We start from the raw sequence: 23066 nt of genomic DNA on the forward strand, positions 1-23066 counted from the left end.
CCGAGTCACTTTTCCAACCTTCGGCGTAAAACGTTACCACCGACCGTCACAATCGTAAGTTTGACTTATCGCAACGCGCGAATAGCAATTAACTTGTCTTGAAATTTGTTAAGTTAAATTGTCGTCGAGAGTAACATGTTTTGTTTCGATCGGATGATGTGCCAGAGGAGGGAAATCAGTTCATATTATATAGCTAAATCGTACCTTCGTTTTTTTATATCTTGATGCCAATTTCCATCGATGTAGATTAACTTTAATCTCGGTTTAACTTAACCTTTTATCTCTTTCACAAGTTCTTAGGCCTAGTTTCACAACTCACGGTTAACTCTTAACCGAGGTTCAACTTGTTTCTCATTTCTTTCTTACTCTAGAATTGGAAAGAGATGAGTAAGTTGCACCTCGGTAAAGAGTTAACCGTGACTTGTGAAACAGCCTTAAAATTAGCAAATTAAACCGAGATTAAAGTTGATCTAAGTTGGTGGAAACGGGCATAAATGTGATTCATGCATAATTAGGTTAATCGGGTGAAATCAATCTCGCATTGTTTATACGCGAATAAAGTGTCGCGATTTTATCAATATTTATGATACTAAAAACTATAATTTATTGTGTTTTCGCTATTCATTATCGAGTTTATTTGATCGGTGACTGTCACGTCATGTGCTACTAAGTTCGCGATAGATGTTTTAGGCAGGACAAACGATATACGAGTAATGTTCATTTCCATCAATATAGATTAACTTTAATCTTGGTTCAACTTTTTAATCATCTTTTTTAATTCTCAAAACTACGCTAGTAAATCTATAGTGTCAAATTTATTCATTGTTTTAGTATAAAATAACGATATAAATTAAGTAGGAGCAGTGACGACTTAAATTAGGTTAAATTTGACAATATAGATGTAACAGTGTAAAAAAAGACAATTAGTTGAACTAAAATTAAAATTAATTTGCGTTGGTGGAAACGGAATAAAATTTCGAATATTACAAGAGTATTCAAATAAAGATTACGCTTAGAGAGATGCTTTAAAATACATTTTAAAATCCATGACTATAATAAAAATAAATGAAGGGATACCTGTAATAAAAAATAAATAGAGTGTTGCCCATAAATAGAGAGACCTAAATGATTCAGCATGTTAAAATTTGCCTGACCCACCTATAAATGGAGAGATATAGAAGATATTCAAGTGGTGAATACTCTAGCGACACATTTTTCACGATAGTTAATCTTCTCAGGAATGCTCGATTGCGATTGAGTTGATGTACTTATCACCTATTATTGTTCGAGTCTTTCCATGTCTTCGATATATCTATGTCCACAATTTGCAGTTCTTTTCTTACGAATGATTACACAATTCTTGGTCCACGAGCTAAAATGAGCAGAACCAATCGAGAGAGCGAAAGTCAGACGAATTCCGACAGCGCAGGTAAACGGTCAGAAGAGTAGTCAGAAGAATAATATAGACCCTTTTTCGACACTTCGTCGCAACACGACGAAAACACACTCGGTAAAATGTCATATTAATACCTCCTAGCGATTTTCTCCTCAGCTTTGACAATGTGAGTGTCATTTATAGTTTCTTGTTGAAATGACTAATACACCTATGTATAACAAGTTATGGTTAAACCTAAAACTAGCAGGGTTTTGTGTCTGTCGATTTTCTAACGCTTGTGCTTAACGACAATGGAAATTTATTTCAATACTCTTATCTGTATAGTGATCAGCGTTATTTGTATAATGAACTTAAAACAAATAATGTTTTGGGAGGAAAACAGTTTTTGAAGAAAAACAATTTAATTTTTGGGGATTTTTAATGATGTTATAAATAACTATTGAAAACGTGTAAAATCCTAGTGTACATACAGTTTGCATTGTGACTGAAGTAATAAGTAAATCATTACGCAGTTACAGGGTTTGAAATTACACAGATAAAATCAAAGATTGCCTGTAGATAATCTTTTCCTTTAAAAATACTTGTTGCTTGCCATAGAACACACATTTTACACACCTTGGGTACGTAAACATGTTTTATTTACAATGTTGAATTATTACAAATATGTGCTTACAATTTAAACAATTTGACGAATGAGCGAATAGTGTAACAGCAAAGCACTTAAGAATGTAATATGAACCTTATATATTCAAAACAAACAATTTTTATCTTTCTCTTTCTTTTTTGATTTGACCCAAAATGAGGTATTTTTAACATGTGAATCGAAAAATGTAGTTTTCTTCCAGTAAACAATACCTTACTACTTTGCTGGTTTAATGCAAAACTTTGTTAGGTATACATATAATCCGAAGAAACTCGCTACTTCTATTTCTATAAAATTTCATTATAGGATTCTTTATAGAAATTTTTTCATAAAAACAACTCCGATTAACTAACTCCGAGTAACTAACATTATAACTGGTGCTAATAAAATTTATAGCATGACGAGAGAATTCATTACGATTGATTTATTCATCATAAAAACTTACTTAATTTTCATATTCCCTGTCAACGAGATTTTCTTTTTCTTTAATTTTTAATATCTAGTTAATATTTAATTATCGCTGATAATTTTTCAAAATTAAACATTATGATATTGAATTAAATTGTTTTTACTCGTTAAAAGAATAGTCGATATTTAAATTGTATAATTTTAATTATATACTTTTAGATTTCGTTATACATATAAAATAATTTCTGGAAACGTGATGGTTTCCGTTGCAGCAAAATACACAGAGTTATACTTTTGTTGAAATTATATTAAATGTCTAGCTAAAAATATAATTTGTACTTATATATATATAATCGCGATTATACATTTCTGATATCATATACACTTTTATGTGAATGGAATTCACTTTTATTTTTCTCGGTTTCTGCCATCTCGCGGAAATATATCTTCTTTTCTATGAGAAAGCCGTATGACTTTTAAAGGACATCGAAAAAGGGGAAAACGGATGTTTGCCGTAGTAAAGTATAAGTGGCGATTTGCAGGTGTAACGGACATGCCGGCGGTATAAGAGAAGTAGAGAAACATAGTACACTTGGCTAGTATAACTCGACTACTGTTTTTACACTCGAGGATAGAAAAAATACGGGAATGGTAATATTAATCCTTTGGTAGCAGCCATGGTAACATTAATCCTTTGCGTTCTGTCTTGGATGTATTCGTCTACTAAACGTGACATAAGAGAAATTGCGATGCATTAACATACTTCCAACTTATTTGTTTGTGAATCCCACCTGTCTTAAAACTTGATAGATCTTTCCTACTTTTGTTTCCCTCTTATTTTATTATGAAGGGATCCTTCACAACAAGACTTCCTTATACACAGTGAAAATATATCCTATTTGGTTGACAACTAATCTCTTGTTTTATTATAGGCAAACAAATCCTTGGTTGATGCAATAAAATAATTTAGTTTAAGTACAAAATTTGATTATTGTAATGTTTTACTTGTGTTATCAGAAACATAGGATTTATGAAATTAATGGGATTCTCAGTGTACATTTACACACTCGTTCGTCATTCTCGCTCATCTTCCGCCTATCCTATTAAAGATATTTGTAATCGCTTTATTTAAGAGCCTATTCTGTAATTTGACCTTAACTGTTACTGTAGCGTTAAGGGTCCTCTACATAGAAGTCGGTAGACAGTCGTGGAGTCTTAAGTCGTAGGAAACTGACCAATTCCAATCGAGTATTCTCCTTATATTTGATTGTGATTGATTGGTTTCCTACGACTTAAGACTCCACGACCGTCTACGACTTCTATGTAGAGGACTCTTCAGTGTCGTGCATAGATTTTGTATATAGTAAAAGAGCTGCGACATAACGTTACAGTTACAATTAAGAGTTACAGAATAGGCCCCTTATTCAGCGTTTTAAGGAGCGAAGAAGTATACATAAAAATTGACATCTATATTTTTTGCATCTCGAAATTCTCACAAAATGTATCAAAATGGTTCTTACTTTTTGCACGCGAATCCTTTCTCTCTCTCTTCTTCCGCTTGAGAAAACATCCTCAAAATCCAACTTCAGCCTTGAGTATCACTCGGTAAACAAAATGCCACCATCGGCCAATGTCCCTTCGAGTTTCGAAACTGAAATTTTTGTTCCCTTTTTCTCGGATGAAGGGGAAGTATCGCGTTACTATCTCTTGGCGGTCCGAGTCTCTCGCGTTCTCGATTGTTTCGTTCTCGATCCGTCGGCCACGAGCCGATTCGAGATCCGCTTTTCGAACTTGCGTTCGCCGGAGCGACTTGTCGATGACGTTTCTCCTCTTATTTTCGTGGCCATGACAGTGCGTGTCACGGACCGATGGTTCCATTCTTCATCCTCCGACGCGTTTCGACGGCGTGCGAGAGAAAAGGTATCCGTTTTGGATTCCTATCAGATTATCACAAACGCGACGCCTTGCAGCGAATGCGATCGGTATGTGTCCCAAACACGTCACTGTGAAACGCTAAGGCGTCACTGAAATGCTGAAACATTTCAGACAATTGTGCCTTCTCCGTTCTTGACGTAGCAGGATTGAATATGTTTAAATGTACGTAGTGCGAAGATTTTATCGAATTTTCGACGGTTCAGAACCGTCATATTTTCTTACACTAAAATAGTTCGGCACATCTTGAAGTTGGAACGACTAGTGTTATTCTCCATCTTGGAGGTAAACGGAATAAAATACGACATATTTAAATATAAAATACATTTGCTTCTTGAAGCCGCAAAACCGGATTATTTCTAATCTATGTAGATTAACTTTAATCTTAATTCAACTTACTTTTCGTCTTTTTCTAGTTTTAAGTATTAGAAAAAGATAAAGAATAAGTTAAACCGAGATTAAAATCCGTAGAAACAGAAATTAATAGAAATGGACAATTAGTCGCTCTATTCCGAAGGCGTAAAAATGCGTTAACAAAATTAATGGCTTCCGTTGCTATTCTATATTATTTGTATTGTGATGTGGATGAGGTAGTGTTGACTATGTTGACACGGCTCGATTTACACCAAAGTTGTAACATCGACGTTATGAAACTAGCCAATCACAGTCATTCCATTCTTGAGAGGAATAGCTATGATTGGCCAGTTTCATAACAGCGATGTTATTATCCTCGGATCCGATTCTTCGAAACCTCCGTTAATTTAGACGGTGTGCGTATGTTTCCGTATATTTCAGAGTACCCGACATTATTACAACATTGACGCTTTTGAAGAGATTAACGAATTTCGATAAGATTAGCGATGTGATACGTGATCGAGGAGTTGACGCCGATGGAGTTTCGTCGAGAGTGGACACAGTGATATAATCCGGAGTAGATAAGATCCACTAGATCGGAGCGGACTTAATAAAAGTACAATTAATTTAAGTCAGAAGCGAAATCAAATCGCGGGTGAAATTCTAAGACCCTCGTTTCTCGTTCCTGTTAGTTACTCGCAAAATATCGGATGTAATTTACGGCATGTATCAGATAGCCAAGCAGAAAAATGCATAATTTTTTATTAATGCATTGGCAGGAAGCCAATTAATTTTTCACGCGTTTAATTATTGGCGTTACAATCGAGGCATGTAAAATAAACCGCGATATCGCGAGGAAAGAATTTATTCACAGTGAAAACTCCTTACGTTGATGTACTGTTACGATCGATGAGATCATCTTTATCGGAATGAGCAAACGTGTATGAATAGTATACGCTTATCAGCTGTAATTATTTCGTCGGCGGTTCAACGGACGTGCTCCAATTTGCTCGAACCTGTTCTCGTCACGGTCGTGTGTAATATTCACGATACATATAACAACGTCGATCTAGGAAGTAACCGCTTATCGTCTTGTCGTCTTATATAGTTGATGCGAAGAATTCGGATATTTTTGTCACCTTCGTTTTTTTTTACGTCGAAGTATTATAATCTCTCGCGCGCGGTTAAAGTCCACGATGTTTTCGTGTTAGTTATCTACTAGCCCGGGGTTTTCAATCGTTATCACGATTGTCAAATCGATGAAAAACTCGACTTACGATATGTGCGAGTGATTGAAAGTGCATATCGGTCAAGAGTCTGATTTCGATTGATTATCTCGAGTCGAGTGGCTCTTACTAGATTAGACGATTTCCTTCTCGCTCTTTTTTTCGGCAATCATAACGCTTCGGAAAGACAAACTGTTAAATTTTACCTGTCAGAAAAGTAGAAAGGAAGAGAGGAAATATAGAAACCAAGAAATCAACAAGACGAAATAAGTTTCTTTATTATTAGTAAGTTTTTTTTTTATTTTTTAGAACGAACTTCGCGTGTTAGTAATTACTTAAAACTGCGAGAATATCCATAGATTCCCAGTTGTTAAATATTCGAGCGAGCTAATGATTTAAACAACCGCTATATGGATGCGATAAAAATAAAGCGGCTCTCGTGTGATTTATATTGCCAAAAAAATATTATTCCGATCGTGAGATATCTCTGAAAAGTAATCGCTCGTTCGTCTTGCGATCGTGTCGAGTGATACGATTTGATTGATCTGTTCAAATTTAGTTATATCTATGATCGATCGAGTTCACAATTATCTTTCCGACATTTTTCGTGATAACCGCTTAAATTGGGCGACAATTTGGAACGTCAATCCTTTTCGGCGCATTTAATTAATGAACTGCGTGGTTACTCGTGATTGATGTTAATTACTGAATATATTGTATTTATAAAAAGTATTTAAACTAATTATAGGGATTAGGGTCACGTTCGTATTATGCATATAATCGTTGTTGGCACAGTTGATAATATTATCTAACTCATGAAATGTATTTGCAGGATATATATACATATATATATACACACATTGTATGTCATATAATATAATAACAATAACGACATAAAAATCTCGATGGTTTGGCAATCAAAATTAATCGGATATGCGTGTCGCATTCCGTAAGGTTATCAATCTTATCGAGGTACACGCTTTTTCGTGTATCTTATCGCGCATTGTTTTCGAGTGTTTTATTTGCTCCGGACGAGAGTGATTTTTGGTGCCAAAGCCCTAAAAGAGGAAAGAAATATAATGCTATGTTCGAATTTGTCGAAATAACTAACATAATTATTATTATCGCGTTGTTCTTTTTGCGCGTCGAAAGATTCACTATTTTGCGGCTTCGACTGAAAATGAAACCTGTTAACCGGCGTAACCGGTTTCACGAGGATATTTTTTCACCGGAGCCCCGCGAATGCGCACGCGGGTGTTTTTAGTGGTCGCGACAATAAAAGTTCTCTGGCGGATCTAGCAAAGATAATTGTCTAATATTTCCGAAAACGTGTCTCTCGATAAGAATCCCGGTCACATTTCTTCGCCTCTTCTTGCGGGCCGTTCCTTTTCCTCTTGTGCTCCTCTGTTTGGATTGGGCGATTAAACCAACCTGTCCCGATTGCGTCATCGATGACCTTGATCGCCCATAAGCTGATTGATAAATCATTTCGAGTATTTGATCGTCAATCGTTGATACTCAGTATGTTCGTATTGAAGCGCTGATCAGGAGCAAAAATACCGTAGATCTCGCTGATCGATTATCGGAATTCGACGCGGTGCACCGATTCAACAAGCGCGGTAAGTCGGTTTTTCGTGCATTTCCTCCGCTTTTATTGAACCTACGATATCGAATAGAATTTCTGTTAAAATTCCTTTCTTACATAAGTAAGAATCTAGTACTTTGATCGGAAAGGCTTGCGACACAGCGTCCACGGAAATAGATCTGAAAATTTATATATCAATTTTGAAGTCTTAAAATATGACATTCTGCTTAAATCAAAGAATCATAGAAATCATAGAAAATTGCTTTGGATATTTAATTATTTACAAACGGTCGTGAGAAATTTCTGACTTATTTATTTATTTGTACTTATGTTGTGAGCATCGAATAAATTTACAGTGAAATAAAAGCGCGTCGGTGTCCTCTTTTCTATCTCCAGTTGCCTTCAGTTTTCGAGCCGGATGAAACGGGAGGACGGTGGTGGTTTCGCGATCGAGAAGGAGAGGAAAAAAAAGAGGGGGGAAAAGACGTTTCTCAAAACAGGCGGCGCATTATGCAGCTTGTACGCGATGAAAGAATCATTGAAGCGTCTCGTGTTTCGGTATTAATTTACTGCGTGCGTGTCCGCCCGGTTCATGACACGCCGCGCGCCGTTCTTCCTTTTACGCGACAAGGGCGATATCGCCGATATCGGAAAGCCGGTAAGGATACGCACGTAAACCGGTGCGGTGCTGTGCTGTGCTGTGCGAAACGCTGCGAACGGACGGGCGTAGCTTGTCGTCGTGCACGTTACAAAGTTGTTCATTATCCCGTACCCACATTCGTGTATTGCGGTTACACGATCGCGCCCAGAATCCGAGAAAGCCACCGAGCGACGACTTTATTGAAATGACGTGTCCGAGATATCGGCCGGACGTTGTCCCCACGGTGTGAAATCGGGTTATAGATCGATTAATTAGTACAGTAATAATTTGCGGATTTGACAGCGTCTTATTAAGTCGACTTGGTCGCGCGTGTATCACCCGCTCCCGCGAATGTTATAATTAATTATCGTGCTACACGGCGCACGTGTATCTAGCCTAGCCAGTTAACAAGCCCGTGCAAAATCGTGAAATTATTTATTGCTAATAGAGCCGGAATTTTCCCACCATGCGGCGTGGTTCGCGTGGATCGCGTTCGGCTAAGCACTCCAATTAACTTCATTTCATGTTTGCATATAATATATCTCGTGCATCTTACGGATAGTATTCACTGTTGGAGTAGTTGTATCGTATAAATCGATGTTAAACCCGCTTCCAATTGTTACAATTTACTCATAAAATAATTTCGCATGTTCGGACTTCTAAGTTTCACAACTCTTGGTTAACTCTTAACCGAGATTTAATTTCTTATTCTTCATCTCTTCCAATTCTAATGCTAGAATTGGAAAGAGATGAGAAATGAGTTGGACTTCGGTTAAGAGTTAACCATAAGTTGTGAAACTGAGCTTTCAGCTTCAACTATAGCAACGGATTATTTAGACTCGAAGTGAAAATTGTTACGATTATATAATTAAAAAAATTTGGAACCTTTCTCTATCAATCGCCAGCAGAGATTTTTACTGCATTTCGAATAGAACGCAGAATTATTTAGATCTCAGGTGTAGGTTTTTACAACTGTAGTTAAATGTAACATTCATTGATTATCTCGGAAACATGCTTTTCGCCGCGCAGCGGAAGAATTATAACGAGAGATAAAGAATGATCGATCGAAATTAACGACCGATCGAGGGAGGAGCAACCGAAGAACTAATCCATGTTATTTGATTGTGTTTTGCAGGACGGAGGTTAGGAAGGAAGTTTCTTTCGCTCAGCAAATCAGACCAAGATTACCTATGATCCCACTGGGCGTCGCGAGGACGACGGAAAAGGAAGAGAGGCGCTTTTGGCAGTATTCCTAATCTCCCTCTCCGACCTGCCGCCCGTTCTCTCACTGTATTCCGCTTTCCACCCCTCTCTCCCCTCCCCCTTCTCACGCCTCCTCTTCCCGCTGTTATTCCTCTACCTGCTCGTTCTTCGGCGAGCGATCGCGACGTACCGAGATCTCGTTGGACACGATGGACATGAGCAGCGAGTCGAGCGCTAGGACGTGGTACGAGACGCCTAGGTTGGAGCCGCCTTCGGGGGGTGCCGGGGTGGCCGGAGTGGTCGGCAACGATTACAGGGGTTACTACCCTCACACCGGACCGACGGCGCATCACCCCGCAGCTGCGGCCCACTACGCCCACAGTAAGTACACACACACACCATTATCTCCTTCCTTTAATCGTTTATACCTTCTTATCTCTCTCTCTCTTTTTTTTCTTTTACTTTCTTGGACCTTCTTGTTTTTCTCTCTTTTTCCTTCTTGAGAAACTGTCGTCGCGGTTCAACGAGCGATTGCTTGCCATTTTCTTTGAAGATTTCGCGAAGTTAAAATCAAAAGAAGCGAGGACTCTCGCGAAAGGGTCTTGTCTTTTTTTTTTAGCGGCGGATACCTTGCGGCTATTAAGAGGATAATACGTATAATCTTCGAGCCACTTTGTAGCGTTATCGATTGAAATTTATCTTAAAGATTCCGATACGCGCGTGTACAATAGAAGCTTCCCGATTACGGCAATATGGCATGTCGCAAAAACTCACGCTTTCTGCGTGCGTTAAGGTGCGTTTGGGGAGCACACTATCAGCGTTGTTGCATCATTCTATCCTTATTTCTAATAAACGATAAAGGCAGAGTGACACAAAAGCGCTGATAGCGCACTTCTCCAACAATCAGCTTAAATATTATGAAAAAAAAGAATGGTATACCGTTGAATATAGCGGCATTAATTCTCGTAAAGAAGCGAAATTCTTTAAGTGAATCTGGGTGCGGTTAAAATCACAAATATATATATATATATGCTTTGAAGCATTTGATTGCAGTAAGAGAAAGAATTTGACCAATTGATCGGTCAATGAATGCTTTAAAGCAATTTGTAACATCACGTTAACTCTGATAAAAGTACTCGTTGCTGTTTGCTTCTCGCGTGTTTCACGATACAGTTGGGTCAACGACCGTCGAACAGTCACCTCTTTGCGAGCACTACTCATTAATTAGAATTTCTATATTTAATTAACGAGGCGTCTCCGAGGCTATCAGCGACATCGAAATGTCTCCCCTGATGCATCGCCATTTCGCTCCTCCCCCTTCGGTTAGATACCTGCCTCGATAATTAAATTTCTACCGCGGCTGATAGGCGCGTGACATTGTACCGCTGGGAGGCCCGGGCAGAGTGACAACCGTAACATGCCATTGGGGCAGTTTCTTAGCGCGGCGCTAATCCATCTCGAGCCCCGAATGCAGGCGGCGAAGCGCCCTCGAGACGCTCTCGAACCTGCACTTTCGAGCACGCAAGTGCGTGTTATTGTTGTATACCCACGCGCCGTCTTTTCTCGTGTCCCGCACACTTAACACAGGAGTCCTATACGTCCTCTCGATTCTCGCCAGGCAAATGACTTTCCATTTCAAGCACAACCCTTGCTACTTCTCCAGCGTGAAGCAGAGACGCGCGGCAAAGAAGCAAGGACGATTAGCGTGGTTACCGGCGATGGCGTACATAAAGGAGAAGTGTAAACGCAGGAAATGTGTGATTAGTTGTCCATAAAAAGGAAGTCATTCTAGGGAATAACGTAAAAGAAGCAACACTTGACGGTTACGCATAGGGGAGAAGATAAAAAATATAATTAAACATGAAAAAGTGAATAGATGAAGTTTATAACGAGAGAAAATCGCGAATGTGATGTCTCAGAAAGGACTATATGAATAATTTCGTAAATGAAGAAAAGAAGCTTCTGTGCTACAATTTTATTTAGCATTTATTTTATTTAATTATTGCTCAATAAATAATAATAATAATGATGATGATGATAATAATGCAACTGTCGGGAATAAAACAAAACAAGCAAAAGCTAGTAACATCTTTCTTTGAAACTGTATTTTATTGTTTCAATCAAGTTTTAATTTCTGTTCTTCAACTCAACAAGATTTATTCCGAACTTTCAGTTTCACTTTCAATATGCTGTTAAATGCGTGAGCGAAATTTTCTATTACTCCATATAGTTTAGTCAATAACTAGATATACACACGCAGATCGTCCCTCTCGGTTTCTAACTCTATGCTCTTAAATTCCACGCGAGAAAAGATTTCACGGCGTCACGCAAGAGAAAAAGAGAGTCTTTTCGAGGAGAGGCGCGCTAGGCTGATAGTGTGTACATTCTAGATGTACGTAATCTCTATAGCTCCTTCGGTTCCTCGCCGTTGGCCAAGCATGAAAAAGCATAGCGTAGGTAGAAAAATGTAGGTGTGAGATAGAAGTATGTAAGAACGAGAGAAAAGAAGGAGAGAAGATGAAGAAGGACGACGAGGCCAGCAGCGTTTCATTCGACGCGTTCTTCAACGCGTTGAGGAAAACCCAAAATAAGAGGAAGGGAAAAGAGAGAAGATGGAGGACAGATGACGGAGGCATGGACGAGAGAAACGAGAGGGAAGGCCAAAAGGCCAAAAAGTGCGTGAGGAAGAAACACGATACAGCCGGGCCAGATCTTGAGGCCCTGGAAGGCGATATCCCTGATTCGTGCCGACGTGTATGGATCATACTCGGCCCTCTGTTAGCTCGTGGCCCCCAAAAAACAACGGCCCTAATCAGAATCAAATCTACTGTCCGATTGTATGTCGAGACGACGCGGAAAAAGCGCGGAATTTCTTGCGACTTCTGACTGCTCTTGTCGGCAGCATCCGTGCGTCGACGACTTCTCTTGCCGCCGACAAAAATCCGCCGTATGACTCGGCGAGCGGTCGGGGTCGCCTTTGATTTCCGTCGCTTCAGACCGCGCGTCGGAAAATTCAAACCTCGTCCGAGCGTGTCCCGAGTTTTGACAGCCGCTGAAGAGTAGGGCGGAAAAATGTTGACAGCTAATGAACGTCCAGGGTCTCAAAGTGATCGATCTTATAATAACGGTGTTTTGACAGTTTAATCCGAAATTAGTGGAATAACTTATATTTTTATATTTATAAAAACTATACTTTTTTTTTTAAATAATTGTTAAAGATAAAAAAAACTATAGTATTTACTATAGTGAATATGATATACAAGAATATACAAGGCTTGCACAATTCAGAATCATTTAACTTGAGCTCTCGCTAACAAAACAGGGTATCTATTCTTATATTCGCGAGACGTTTTCACGCGTGCTTGACGCCAAAGTCTGAATATTTCCCTCCGACGGAGCTATAGCGTTTAGACTAGAAAAAAAAACAAACGGAGAAGAGAACGGAGGGGGAGGAAAAGATGGGACAGCGAGAAGTGATGCTAAAAGAGGAAAAAAATAAATAAACAAGATAGGCGGACGCGCACGGAGAGCGGGATGCATAATACACAGTGGTTGCGGCACAGACAGGAAGGAAGCGCAGCCAACCGCAAAGCCCGCGGGGTCTGAGAGAGGTGCATACGTAATTGCGGGGCCACGCGGGAGGCTCTCTTTTCTCTCTCTCTATCTCTTTCGCTTTCTATCTCTTTTGTAAGTTAAGTCTTGTCCCTTCTTCGCCGTGCTCCTCTCTCTTCCCCGCTATGCGCGATTCCTCGTCGACGACGACGACGACGACGACGACGACGGAGAAGAGTGTTGTTCGGGCCGGAGTCGGTACGACGAACGTGGCCGGTCAGCGGCGTCGGTTCGCGCGCGTTGCTCCGGTGTGCAAAATGTGTGCAACCGCGGCACACACCGACCGACCGGCGCCATCTTGCGCAAATGCACACGCCAGCTGAAGGCGGAGCCTCTCCCGAAGGGCCTCTCCGTCGCTCTCTCCCGTCGTTTCTCTATCACTATCTCTCTCTTTCTCTCTCTCTCTCTCTCCCTCCTTCCCTCCCTCTTCCCTTCCCCTCTCTATCTCTCTTTCTCTTTCTCTCTGTCTAGTTCATCGTAGCAGATGCAGCTTCACCGCGATCAATCTTCCTCCTCGTCGCCGCGTTTCGTTCCCTCCGTAGTTCTCTCCTCTCACCTCAGACACAGACATAGTGTGATTTCTCCGCTCTCTGCGGTAGCTCCGCATCTCGGTATATCGTCCGCCTCCGTTTCCTCCGTGCTTCGAGAATTTAAGGTAGATTTTAGGACCGATTCTATCAACGCCGATTAATTCTCGCCGATGCGCGATGTTTAAACAATATTCTCTCTCCAAGCCATATATTGATAGATAATATGTGAGAAATAATCTTTGAAAAATGAAATATCTTGTTTCATAAAAATGGCAGAATTCACGACTACCGCGGTCGAGCTTTGACTTCAACATCGAACTCTTCGCGAAACGGGAATTCAATTTCGTGGAATGAATTTCTACTTACATTCTCTTAGGCCACATATTTTTCGCCTGGGTACACTTACTCGGGCGCCTTTTGCGATCGAAAGAGAATGAAAGAAAGAAAGAGAGAGAGAGAGAGAGAGGGAGTTTGATCGGAGAGAAGGATACGGGGTGAAATTGCATGTTATTACGCGAAAGCTGCTGGGGGCGCCCGACATGAAATGAGACGTTATTTTCTACGGGAATTTCGTGCACGTACCGGGATTATATTATAAGGCTAAAGGCGCGCGCGAGCTCCTGCAGCAACGGGGGGGCGACTCCTTACCCGTGGGATACTTTCGGGGCATTCCTGAGCTTAACTGGTCCCCGCGATCCTCCCAGTGCCGCGGATCTCCTAACGAAAGTCATTCGCGCGAGAATCGTTAACGAGTTATTCCGTGGAGATTGCGTGCGTCTCGCCGTCGTTGTTACGGGCGATAATTGGCCCTCGCTAACCGCGAGGATAATGATGAGCGAGTTTCCATCGGAGAATCTCTCTTTCGACGGAAAATGGAATTCACCGGAGCGGCTCCTCGTCCTTGTCGACATTCGCGATAACAATGCTTATCGCACACGAGCGCGCGCGCGCGTTCACGGTTAACGAGGTTGCCACGCAAAAATAACGCGTGACGGATGTTTTGCAACCGAGGCGATATTTAAGCGTATCATCTCTTATTAGCGATACTAATTGGAGCTACACTCATTGAAGGAGTCTGGCACTTAAAAAAAAATTACGATCTTATCCACATCGAGATTCCGTGATCTTTCCTTACCTCCTCCTTTCTACTCATATTTTCTACTAATAACAATACAAATAAAAATATTACATTTTAAACCGGAGACACACAATTGAAAAGCACAGACAACAGGAACAGGGAATAACAGATTTTAATTTATCAAAAACACCGTGTATTTAGAAATGTATTCGTTAAAAGAGATTCCCTGTTCAGATTTGTCACTAATTCCTTATCCTACAATTTTGTAATTTTTTCCTTTCGAGACAAAATTTCATGATTTTCTCTGACCTTGAACGTATTAAAAAATTTTTTGTACTTTATTCGTCCTGATTTGAAAACTCACAAATATTTTGTCAAGGACAATTTAACGCAGCCATAGTTAATGTTGCTAACACTGTTTGCATTGTTGATCAAGTTGGTAGTATTCCAAAACTGCGCAAGTATGATGTACGCATATCAAACTTCTTTAAAGTCAAGAATTTTAATTTTTTTAGACAATTTTGCATTTCCTGATTTTATCTTGATTTCTCTGACCATTCTCAATTTCCCCGATTTCCAGTTTTGTGGCAACCCTGCTATTCTTATTGCTTGTGCTTTTCAATTGTGTACCAGGCTTTAAGTTTGCCACGTTTCGACGCAAATCATTTACTATGAAATATATTTTCCAAGAGGAATTCTTTTCATGAGACGGTAATGAACTGCCGCTTTACAGATTCGCGTTACGAAAATAAGTCTTAATTCTCCGGGCAAATAATTAATTACTATCTCATGGTAATGAAGCAGGCGTTAGCTCAAAGACTCCCTTCCTCGCCTCGGAAACGCTCGAGATACGCCCGGTAATTTTCAGCAGGATCGCTCCGGGATATTTCTTCATTAATAAAATCAACGCGGTAACGCGACTCTCTGGTCGCGCCTGAATCTCACTGCATCTCGATTTCGCGTCTCTTTTGAACCCGACGGCGGATCCGGGACGGGACACGGCGACGTCGAAGGCAAATGGCCGGGAAATAAAGCGCGCTTCCTGATACGATACGACGAGTCGTCCTTTCAGATGAACCCGTCGGTGCTTTGAATCCTTTTGACTCTTTGAGATCGCCTCTTTCGCGCTCGCTCTCTCTCTCTCTCTCTCTTTGTGTCTTTCGTGTCTCGCACAAAAGCGAAGTGTGAGCGTCTGCGCGCGCTCTTTCGGGCGTGGTTAATTATTTGGAGTACTCGCTTTTGTGTGTAATACAAACGAGCAAAAGGGAGAGAGAGATCCAGCACCGTGTCCGTTCACGAGATAAACACAGATATTTGCGAGGACGAAGTTTTGCACTGGCGTATGTTAGCGCGCATTTGCAAATTATTCGTTATCTGGAGAATAGAAGCTTCGCGGGAGTTTTTTTTTATGGAAATATACTCCCCTCACCTCGGAATATATTTCGCTAAAGCCGATGGAAAGAAATGCAGGGGGCAATAATGATAAGCGGACCGTGTTACTTTATCTACACCTATTTACTTCGTTTGGGGAATAATCATGATATTTTGCTATTATGTAGGTTAAAAATAACCGCTGAAGATAAGTATAGGAAATAGATAGTGAACGTAAATAAGCGTATAAAATAGAACATGAAAATAAATAACCGAGAAACTCAATGACCAATTTGTTCATCCGTTCTATATTCGACAATTGCAATAAAAAGAAACACACCAAACATTTAACGGTCAAACGATTGCATAATATTCTACGATTCTGACAATATTATTATGCTTCCTGTAGAGTAAACGTTTCCACTTTAATGTATTACCACATTACTAATGATATCTTTCATCTTAATAGTCGTCATAAGATACAAATCAAACTGAATTACATAAATCAAATTACAAAGAAAGTGTGAGAACAAAGAAATTGATCATAATTAGTAGAATATATTTACGATTCTAAGATGCATCGTCGTTGTTTTTTCTATTGAATTTATCGTTTTTTGTTTGCCGGAAAATGATTTTGGCTTTGATCTTTGTTCGCAACCGTGGCAACATGAATGTAAATCGACGCGATTGAATTGCGTATTGGTTACGTAACAGTCATCAGTTTTTTCCGTGAGACGGTTTTTCACAACGCAAAAAGGGGAGGGGGAGAAAAAAACGAAAAGGAAAAAAAACTGCACGCTGACAATGTTCCGCAGGTGCGCCGTAAACTCGATTTATTTCCGGCTCGTCGTTAGCTCTGAGCGCGACGACGGTATCGATTATCATATTAATTTATTACGGAATGTCGCCTGTTCTCGGCAAGTAACACGGGATACTCGCGACACGCATACTCGCAGAACGCGTGGGCGTGGACGCGGTCGCACCTGAATCATCCACGCTCGGCTCGAGCGATCGAGTAAGCGATTAATCGAACCGATCTTGATCGCTCCTTAGGCGTGGGTCGTCTCTGACGTTATCGCGCGTATCGCTTGCTCCGTGACGAGCGAATTTTAAGTACGCTAAAGTAAGAGAGAACGGAGCCCTCCGAACCCCCAAAATGATCGGCCCGATCGCTCGGAGCGATCTTATTAAATCCCGAGCGATGGGATGCAAATTTGCGTGGCCCGTGGCGCGACCCGTTTTTTTTTTCTTTTTTTTCGGACAAAAAATTTACAAATATCACCAGCAATTTTACGACGATCGGATGTACGCTGTGGCGTATTGCCGATGAAAAAAAATACAAATGTGTATACAGTTAGGAGACCGAGTGCGTTATCTGTAGTCGTGTCGATTTCGTTCGATTTCGCGCGATATAACAGTGACCATATCCATGGATTTTTCATGAATATTCATGATACGCTGAATGGCGTTATATACCGTGCAAAACCCTCCGGTTATTATCTAGGAATCAGCCGATCGGATAATATCGCGAGAAGCGAAGCCATATCTGGAATTTAACGATGCGACTAACAGTGGAGCAAAGCAGAAAATATATTTTCTGAGCGGCTTTACCCGTCCCGAGCCTCGAAAACGATCTGCGATTTCCCATTCTCCTCAGCTGTCCGATTGACTTAATCGTGAGTTGAAATTTGATACGTTAGAATAGAATAGATTGTGGAGAAAATCGATACTGTTAGCATAATGTCATCGTTAATATACGGCAGGCTGTATTCGTTGTACATGGATAGACCGTAGACCTCCTTTTGGACCTGGTATTTTTTGGTCCGATCGAAGGACAATCCTGCTTTAATAGCGCAAAAACGGATTCGTGATTGAGAAAGAAAGCCGGCGGAATATTAGACGGGATTCGTTTCTCAATGAGCGCCTTGCTAATGGACGCTCAAAAAAACTCCTCGAGATCTACGTAGCATAATAATAAAAAGATTCGTCTGTATCTTCCTTTTTCCTTCTGTTTCAACAAATGACGCTACTTTATTGTGACATGCTGCCAAGTTTCCGAATACCGCTGAACAGCGTGATTATCGTGGAGCGATTTATGGAGCGCGATTATTGCGCGTGTGAAAACTGGCGGCTAGGTTCATAAAAGCGGAGCCACGAGAGTGAATGGAAACGTTATTCTGGACGATCCATGGCTCGACGTGGCTCTCATGAAGCGAGGAAATTATATCCGTCGAAAACGTATAGCTGCCGCTTACAGCAAACGTAATTTACGACGTTGTTTTAATCGGTGATCTTTTAATAAGGGGATCTTTAATAAGGCTGCATTCCTATTTCGCGTTTGTATTTTTGAGAAATTTAAACGATACTGAACATTATGAGCTTTTTACAATAAGATATTACCTAAGCTTTAAACCATAAAAAACTGTTTACCAATCATAGTCGAATGTGGGAAGAATAATCGACCAATCATGGTTGATTATTCTTCTCATATTTGATTGATCAGTTTCTTACAGCTTAAGACTTAAAGGGATGCTAAAGTCGAACTTGATTGATGTCGATAGTAGGTACAGTTTAATTCCAAATTAAAAATGTCGATAATAGTGACATCTTTAATTCATTTCTCACATTATTGTTCTGTCCATCATCTAACATGTTACAACGCCATCTCTTGCAAGAGCACCTGCTGCTAGACACAATTACTGTTTTGTTTACCATTCCGAGTCTTCGCTAAGCATACGTATATACGTAATTTGCAAATCAATACAATACAAATCTGTTTTTTAAGCTTTTAATTTTATAAACTCAGTATTATTCGTTCACGTAATCCGACGGGTGGTGTAATGTCGTTTTGTCCATACGAGCTATACAATTTTTGTATTAAGAAAACACATTTATGTCAGCTCTACGAATTGAAAAAATATAAGTTTTTAATTTTTTTTTTCGATTTTATTGTAAAGTCCACTGCCCCACCTCCTAACTTTGCGTTTACTTAAATTCTGTAAAAAGACTTTTTGATTTCGTTCAGTAACTGTAATGTCTCGATACTTTGTTGGACACTCCAACATCCCCTTAAAGCTTATAGGTAATAGCTTATTATAGAATACTAATACTGTTCTCGATGATTACTTCATTAGTCAATTAGCGAGTTATATCAAGACAAAGACGACGCAGGCGAAGATAACGGAAGAGCCGCATGCCGCAGGGGGGAGAGCCAGCCGACAAAAAGTCCCGTGAAATCCTGTAAAAACGGAGTCGCGACGAGGGAAGCGTACACGAAGAGGAGGGTCGGAAAGAGCGATAAATATCGCTCAGCATGGAAGTTTTTATTGCGTCGAAAGTGCGAAGTGTTCTTCTCTGTCTGCGCATTTTTCGTCGCTACCACTCTGTCTTTATCTTCGATTCCCATCTTGCTCGTCGCGACGATCAGAATGATTCTGACATGAGACTGACTTTGAGTTCCGTTAGTGATATTTTATCTCAAACTATTACAACCTATTGAGCTTTATGTCTATGATACTAGAAATTGGTCATAGAACTTCTGGATGAAGAAAGAATTGAGCAAACACGTTGGTCACGTGACTAAATTGTTTTAATGTCATTTATTCTTTGTCTGTCCGAAATCTCGGATTGATTTCTAACAACATGGACACAAGGTTTCAAATCTGTTCGTGTTGCTTGAAATCTCAAAGATTGTTATTAAACCGAGATAAGTATATACATATTCAGACATTGAAAAAAAGAGAAAGTCAAGATTTTGTTAAAAAATGCAAGCAACGTGAACAGAAATATCAATAATGATAATGATAATGGATATACCATATCTTGGATAATTAGAGGAAATGAAATCACGTTAGCATGCTATTATCGTTATAAAAAGTAACATACAGAGATTGCATAACGTTATTAGGATGAATATCAAGGTATAATGAAATAGTTGAGGATTCGAAAGCTATACGTAGAGCTTGTTTACTTTTCATTGCGGCTGCGCCGCGATGCAGCGGATCCAATTACAGACAGGCCATCGTTGGCTCCGATTAATTACAGAGCCGCAGCTGCTCATCTCGCCGCTCGCTGTGTATTCGTAATATTGTGTTTCGCGCTTCTCTAAATTTAGACAGCGCGTCTTTCCGCAGATGCCGCCGCCATTTGCAATGCGCGATATGCCAACGAACGTTTCGTTTATGTCCTGTCAAACGTGCTTTTACATTATAGATAACCAATTTGCAATTGTATTAAAAACCAGGAAATTTCTATTCTATGTTATTTGCGTGTGTTCCAAGTACATTTGCGATGGAAATACGATTTTGAAAGTTTCTTTCTCGACGTTTGTGCAAAGTGTGGGAGTTCTTGTAACGCGGACGTGAGCTCGGAGTTTGAAATTAATGTCCATAATTCGAGGGATAGTCAGAAGACACAGGGTGGGAGACAAGACGAAGCGTGGTTTGGCAAAACATCATCTTGTTATCAGCGTATGCCGTGAAGGTGGTGGAGCGGGCGTTGTTAGCAAGAACCAACTCGATATATCGATCGGTCACTTGGGCCAAGTAAGCAGGTTTGCATGCGTCGCATGCACGTTTTGGTATTCGCTGGCAACAATGTGCATCCGCAAATTTGCACGGATATTAAGAACGCTGCACTTTCCTGACTGACGGCGAAAGATGGGGATCGGTTAATTAGTCGTCGTGGTGGTCGTTGTCGTCGTTATTGTTGTCGTAAGATAATAACCAAAGCTAATTAATTTGATACGTTATGAGCTCTCTGTACCGCCATTAATGACGAGAGGTGACCGTATCGTCGCAGGATGGCCGTAATTGCCCATTCATTTTTGTCCCACAAATATAACTCTAATTTTAGACATCGTAACCACGCCAGATTTTTTGGCTGTTAATTATCTTCTCATTAAAGTGATATAATCGTTTTTACAGTGGCATATTTATTCTCTAAATTTTTTGGAGTGGAATCTTATTTTAAAGAGTAAAAATTAAGTTATTATAAAATTAAGCTTTAAGTTTTAAGCCGTAAAAAATTAACCAATTATAGTCGACTATTCTTCTCACATTGATTGTAGTAATTAGCCGATTTCTTACGGCTTGTGATTTAAAGCTTATGTAATGGGTTATTGTTTATAAGAAACCCTTTAAGAGTGAGGTTTTACTTTTCAGAGTGACAATTTACTCTAAAAGTCTCACAATATGTGTCAGCGCGTGAAAATTTCATAGCTACTTTAATTTAAAAAAAAAAAAATTAGTTTCGATTTAAAATATATTGGACTTCGATGCGATTTTACATTCTTCAATGATTCGTACGTCAAAAAAACGAAAAATGCGAGTCTGAAACAAAAACCAGCCATTAACGAGAATAAAAAAAAGTTACCGGCGATATCGCAATCATTACGCTCGCGCGACTTCCACATGCGACACGCGGTCTAATTCGAACTCGGAGTGCAATTAGCGTCAGGCGAGCAGCACCATTTCTCGATCCGACATTTACATAGCGCTCTTTCTTGTCGATAAACACGATAAAACGGACGAACGCGCGTCTAGCCGGTACGCATACATAACGCGATCTCTCGTTGGCGCGGCATCACGCTGGTGGACACGCTTCTAGTGCCGTATAACGAAATTAAGATTACTAATGAAGAATTAATTACGCGTGGGTAAGTTTAGTGCCTTATCGTGTATAAAGCGAATCATGATGGCTTCAAACTCAATCGAAGAATGATACACGTCGTTCGCTGTAAAGAGGAAGGGCCATAATACCGCGTATCAAGCGAGTGGGCCTCGTACTTAATTAAGACGTCTGTCGCAATTAGGCCTTTACGATCGGTATAAAATCCGATCATTCTGAGCACGCACGTGAATCAGGTTCTTCCTTCTCGTGACGGTCGTTGCTACGACAGCATCTATGTATACTCCATGTGGCTACCATTTTCAGATCAAGCGATTCCCGAGCGAAGCACGATCGGACTCTCGCAAGATATCTGTTCAAGCTCTTCATGGCAGAGCCTGGTTTTTAAAAATATTTATGGCAGGTCGCAGCGGCAATGAAACTTGCTTTAATAGCTGGAACGGTCAATGCCTTAAATACACGACTTATTTTCATTCCCCTTTACATTAGGAACAAAAAGTTCCGTCCGCATTGTGAAATATACTACTCATCCGTATCGTAACATGATTTCGCCAGTGATGTCAGGATATTAACTTTGTGATGAGAATTTATTTAATTAGATATTAACCTATAACTGGAAAATGTGGGTCTTGGTAATTCTGGAACTTTTAAATACTAACGATTTGGAATAATTTTATGTTTTAGTCTTATCTTCGCGGTTTTGAGCTTGAAAAGTTCTTAAAAAATAAAACTGATAAAAACTTTAGTAGGTCCCAAGGATCCATATGTTCCGTAGCGTCAAAAAATATGTTCCTGGTACAGATTGAACATTGGTACAATTCACACATATTTATAATTGTTTATTCACATTTACATGTACATTACGTTATCCCGTCTAACGTTTGACGTTTCATTTGCTTTTCAGCGAGGATGTCGAGCAGCGGCGTGTCGAGCGGTCCAGTGAGCCAAGTCTGCCGGCCGCACTTCCATAGCTCGGTTCTCCATCCGTGGCTCTCTGGCAGCAGCGCGGACACCTCGAAGACACCCTGGGGATTCCCCGCGACGACGACCACGGGCGGCGCTGTGAACGACGAGAAGCCGCAGAGTCCCCTGGGATCCTCGCTGGCGCCCACCACTGGAAGTTTATCGAGTCACGGTGGTGGCGGTCACCATCTCTTCTCCTTTCCGCCGACACCGCCCAAGGACGCTACGCCTGATAGCATAACCGCCAGCACGACCTCCAGCACGAATAATAACAATTCGACGAGCGCCAATAATAATAACAGCGGTAATCCTCTCTCCGGGTTGGGCGGTGGTACTACCAGCGAGTACCAAGCGGCGGTCGCTCACGCGGCGGTGATGGGCGCGTTTATGCACCATCAAGACGCGCTAGGCGCGTCCGGTGCGAGCTCGTGCGACATCAAGCCGACGGTGATGCTTGGGCACCATCACGGAGCGCCCTCGCCACCGCATCAGCAACA

General features: G+C 40.5%; 1 protein-coding gene across 1 annotated transcript in view; it reads left to right on the forward strand.

Annotated features, from left to right (window-relative positions):
* Positions 1–7526: 7526 nt before the first annotated feature.
* LOC108767607 (GATA-binding factor C-like) overlaps positions 7527–23066 on the forward strand; it is a 16582-nt gene continuing 1042 nt past the window's right edge. The window contains exons 1-3 of the mRNA XM_018517571.1: positions 7527–7578; positions 9320–9768; positions 22511–23060. Coding sequence (XP_018373073.1) covers positions 9597–9768; positions 22511–23060 — 722 coding nt within the window. The 5' untranslated portion in view covers positions 7527–7578; positions 9320–9596. The remainder of the gene's footprint in view (positions 7579–9319; positions 9769–22510; positions 23061–23066) is intronic.

This window comes from Trachymyrmex cornetzi, unplaced genomic scaffold (assembly GCF_001594075.2).
Source record: "Trachymyrmex cornetzi isolate Tcor2-1 unplaced genomic scaffold, Tcor1.1 scaffold7, whole genome shotgun sequence".
In the NCBI taxonomy this organism is placed as follows: Eukaryota; Metazoa; Arthropoda; class Insecta; order Hymenoptera; family Formicidae; genus Trachymyrmex; species Trachymyrmex cornetzi.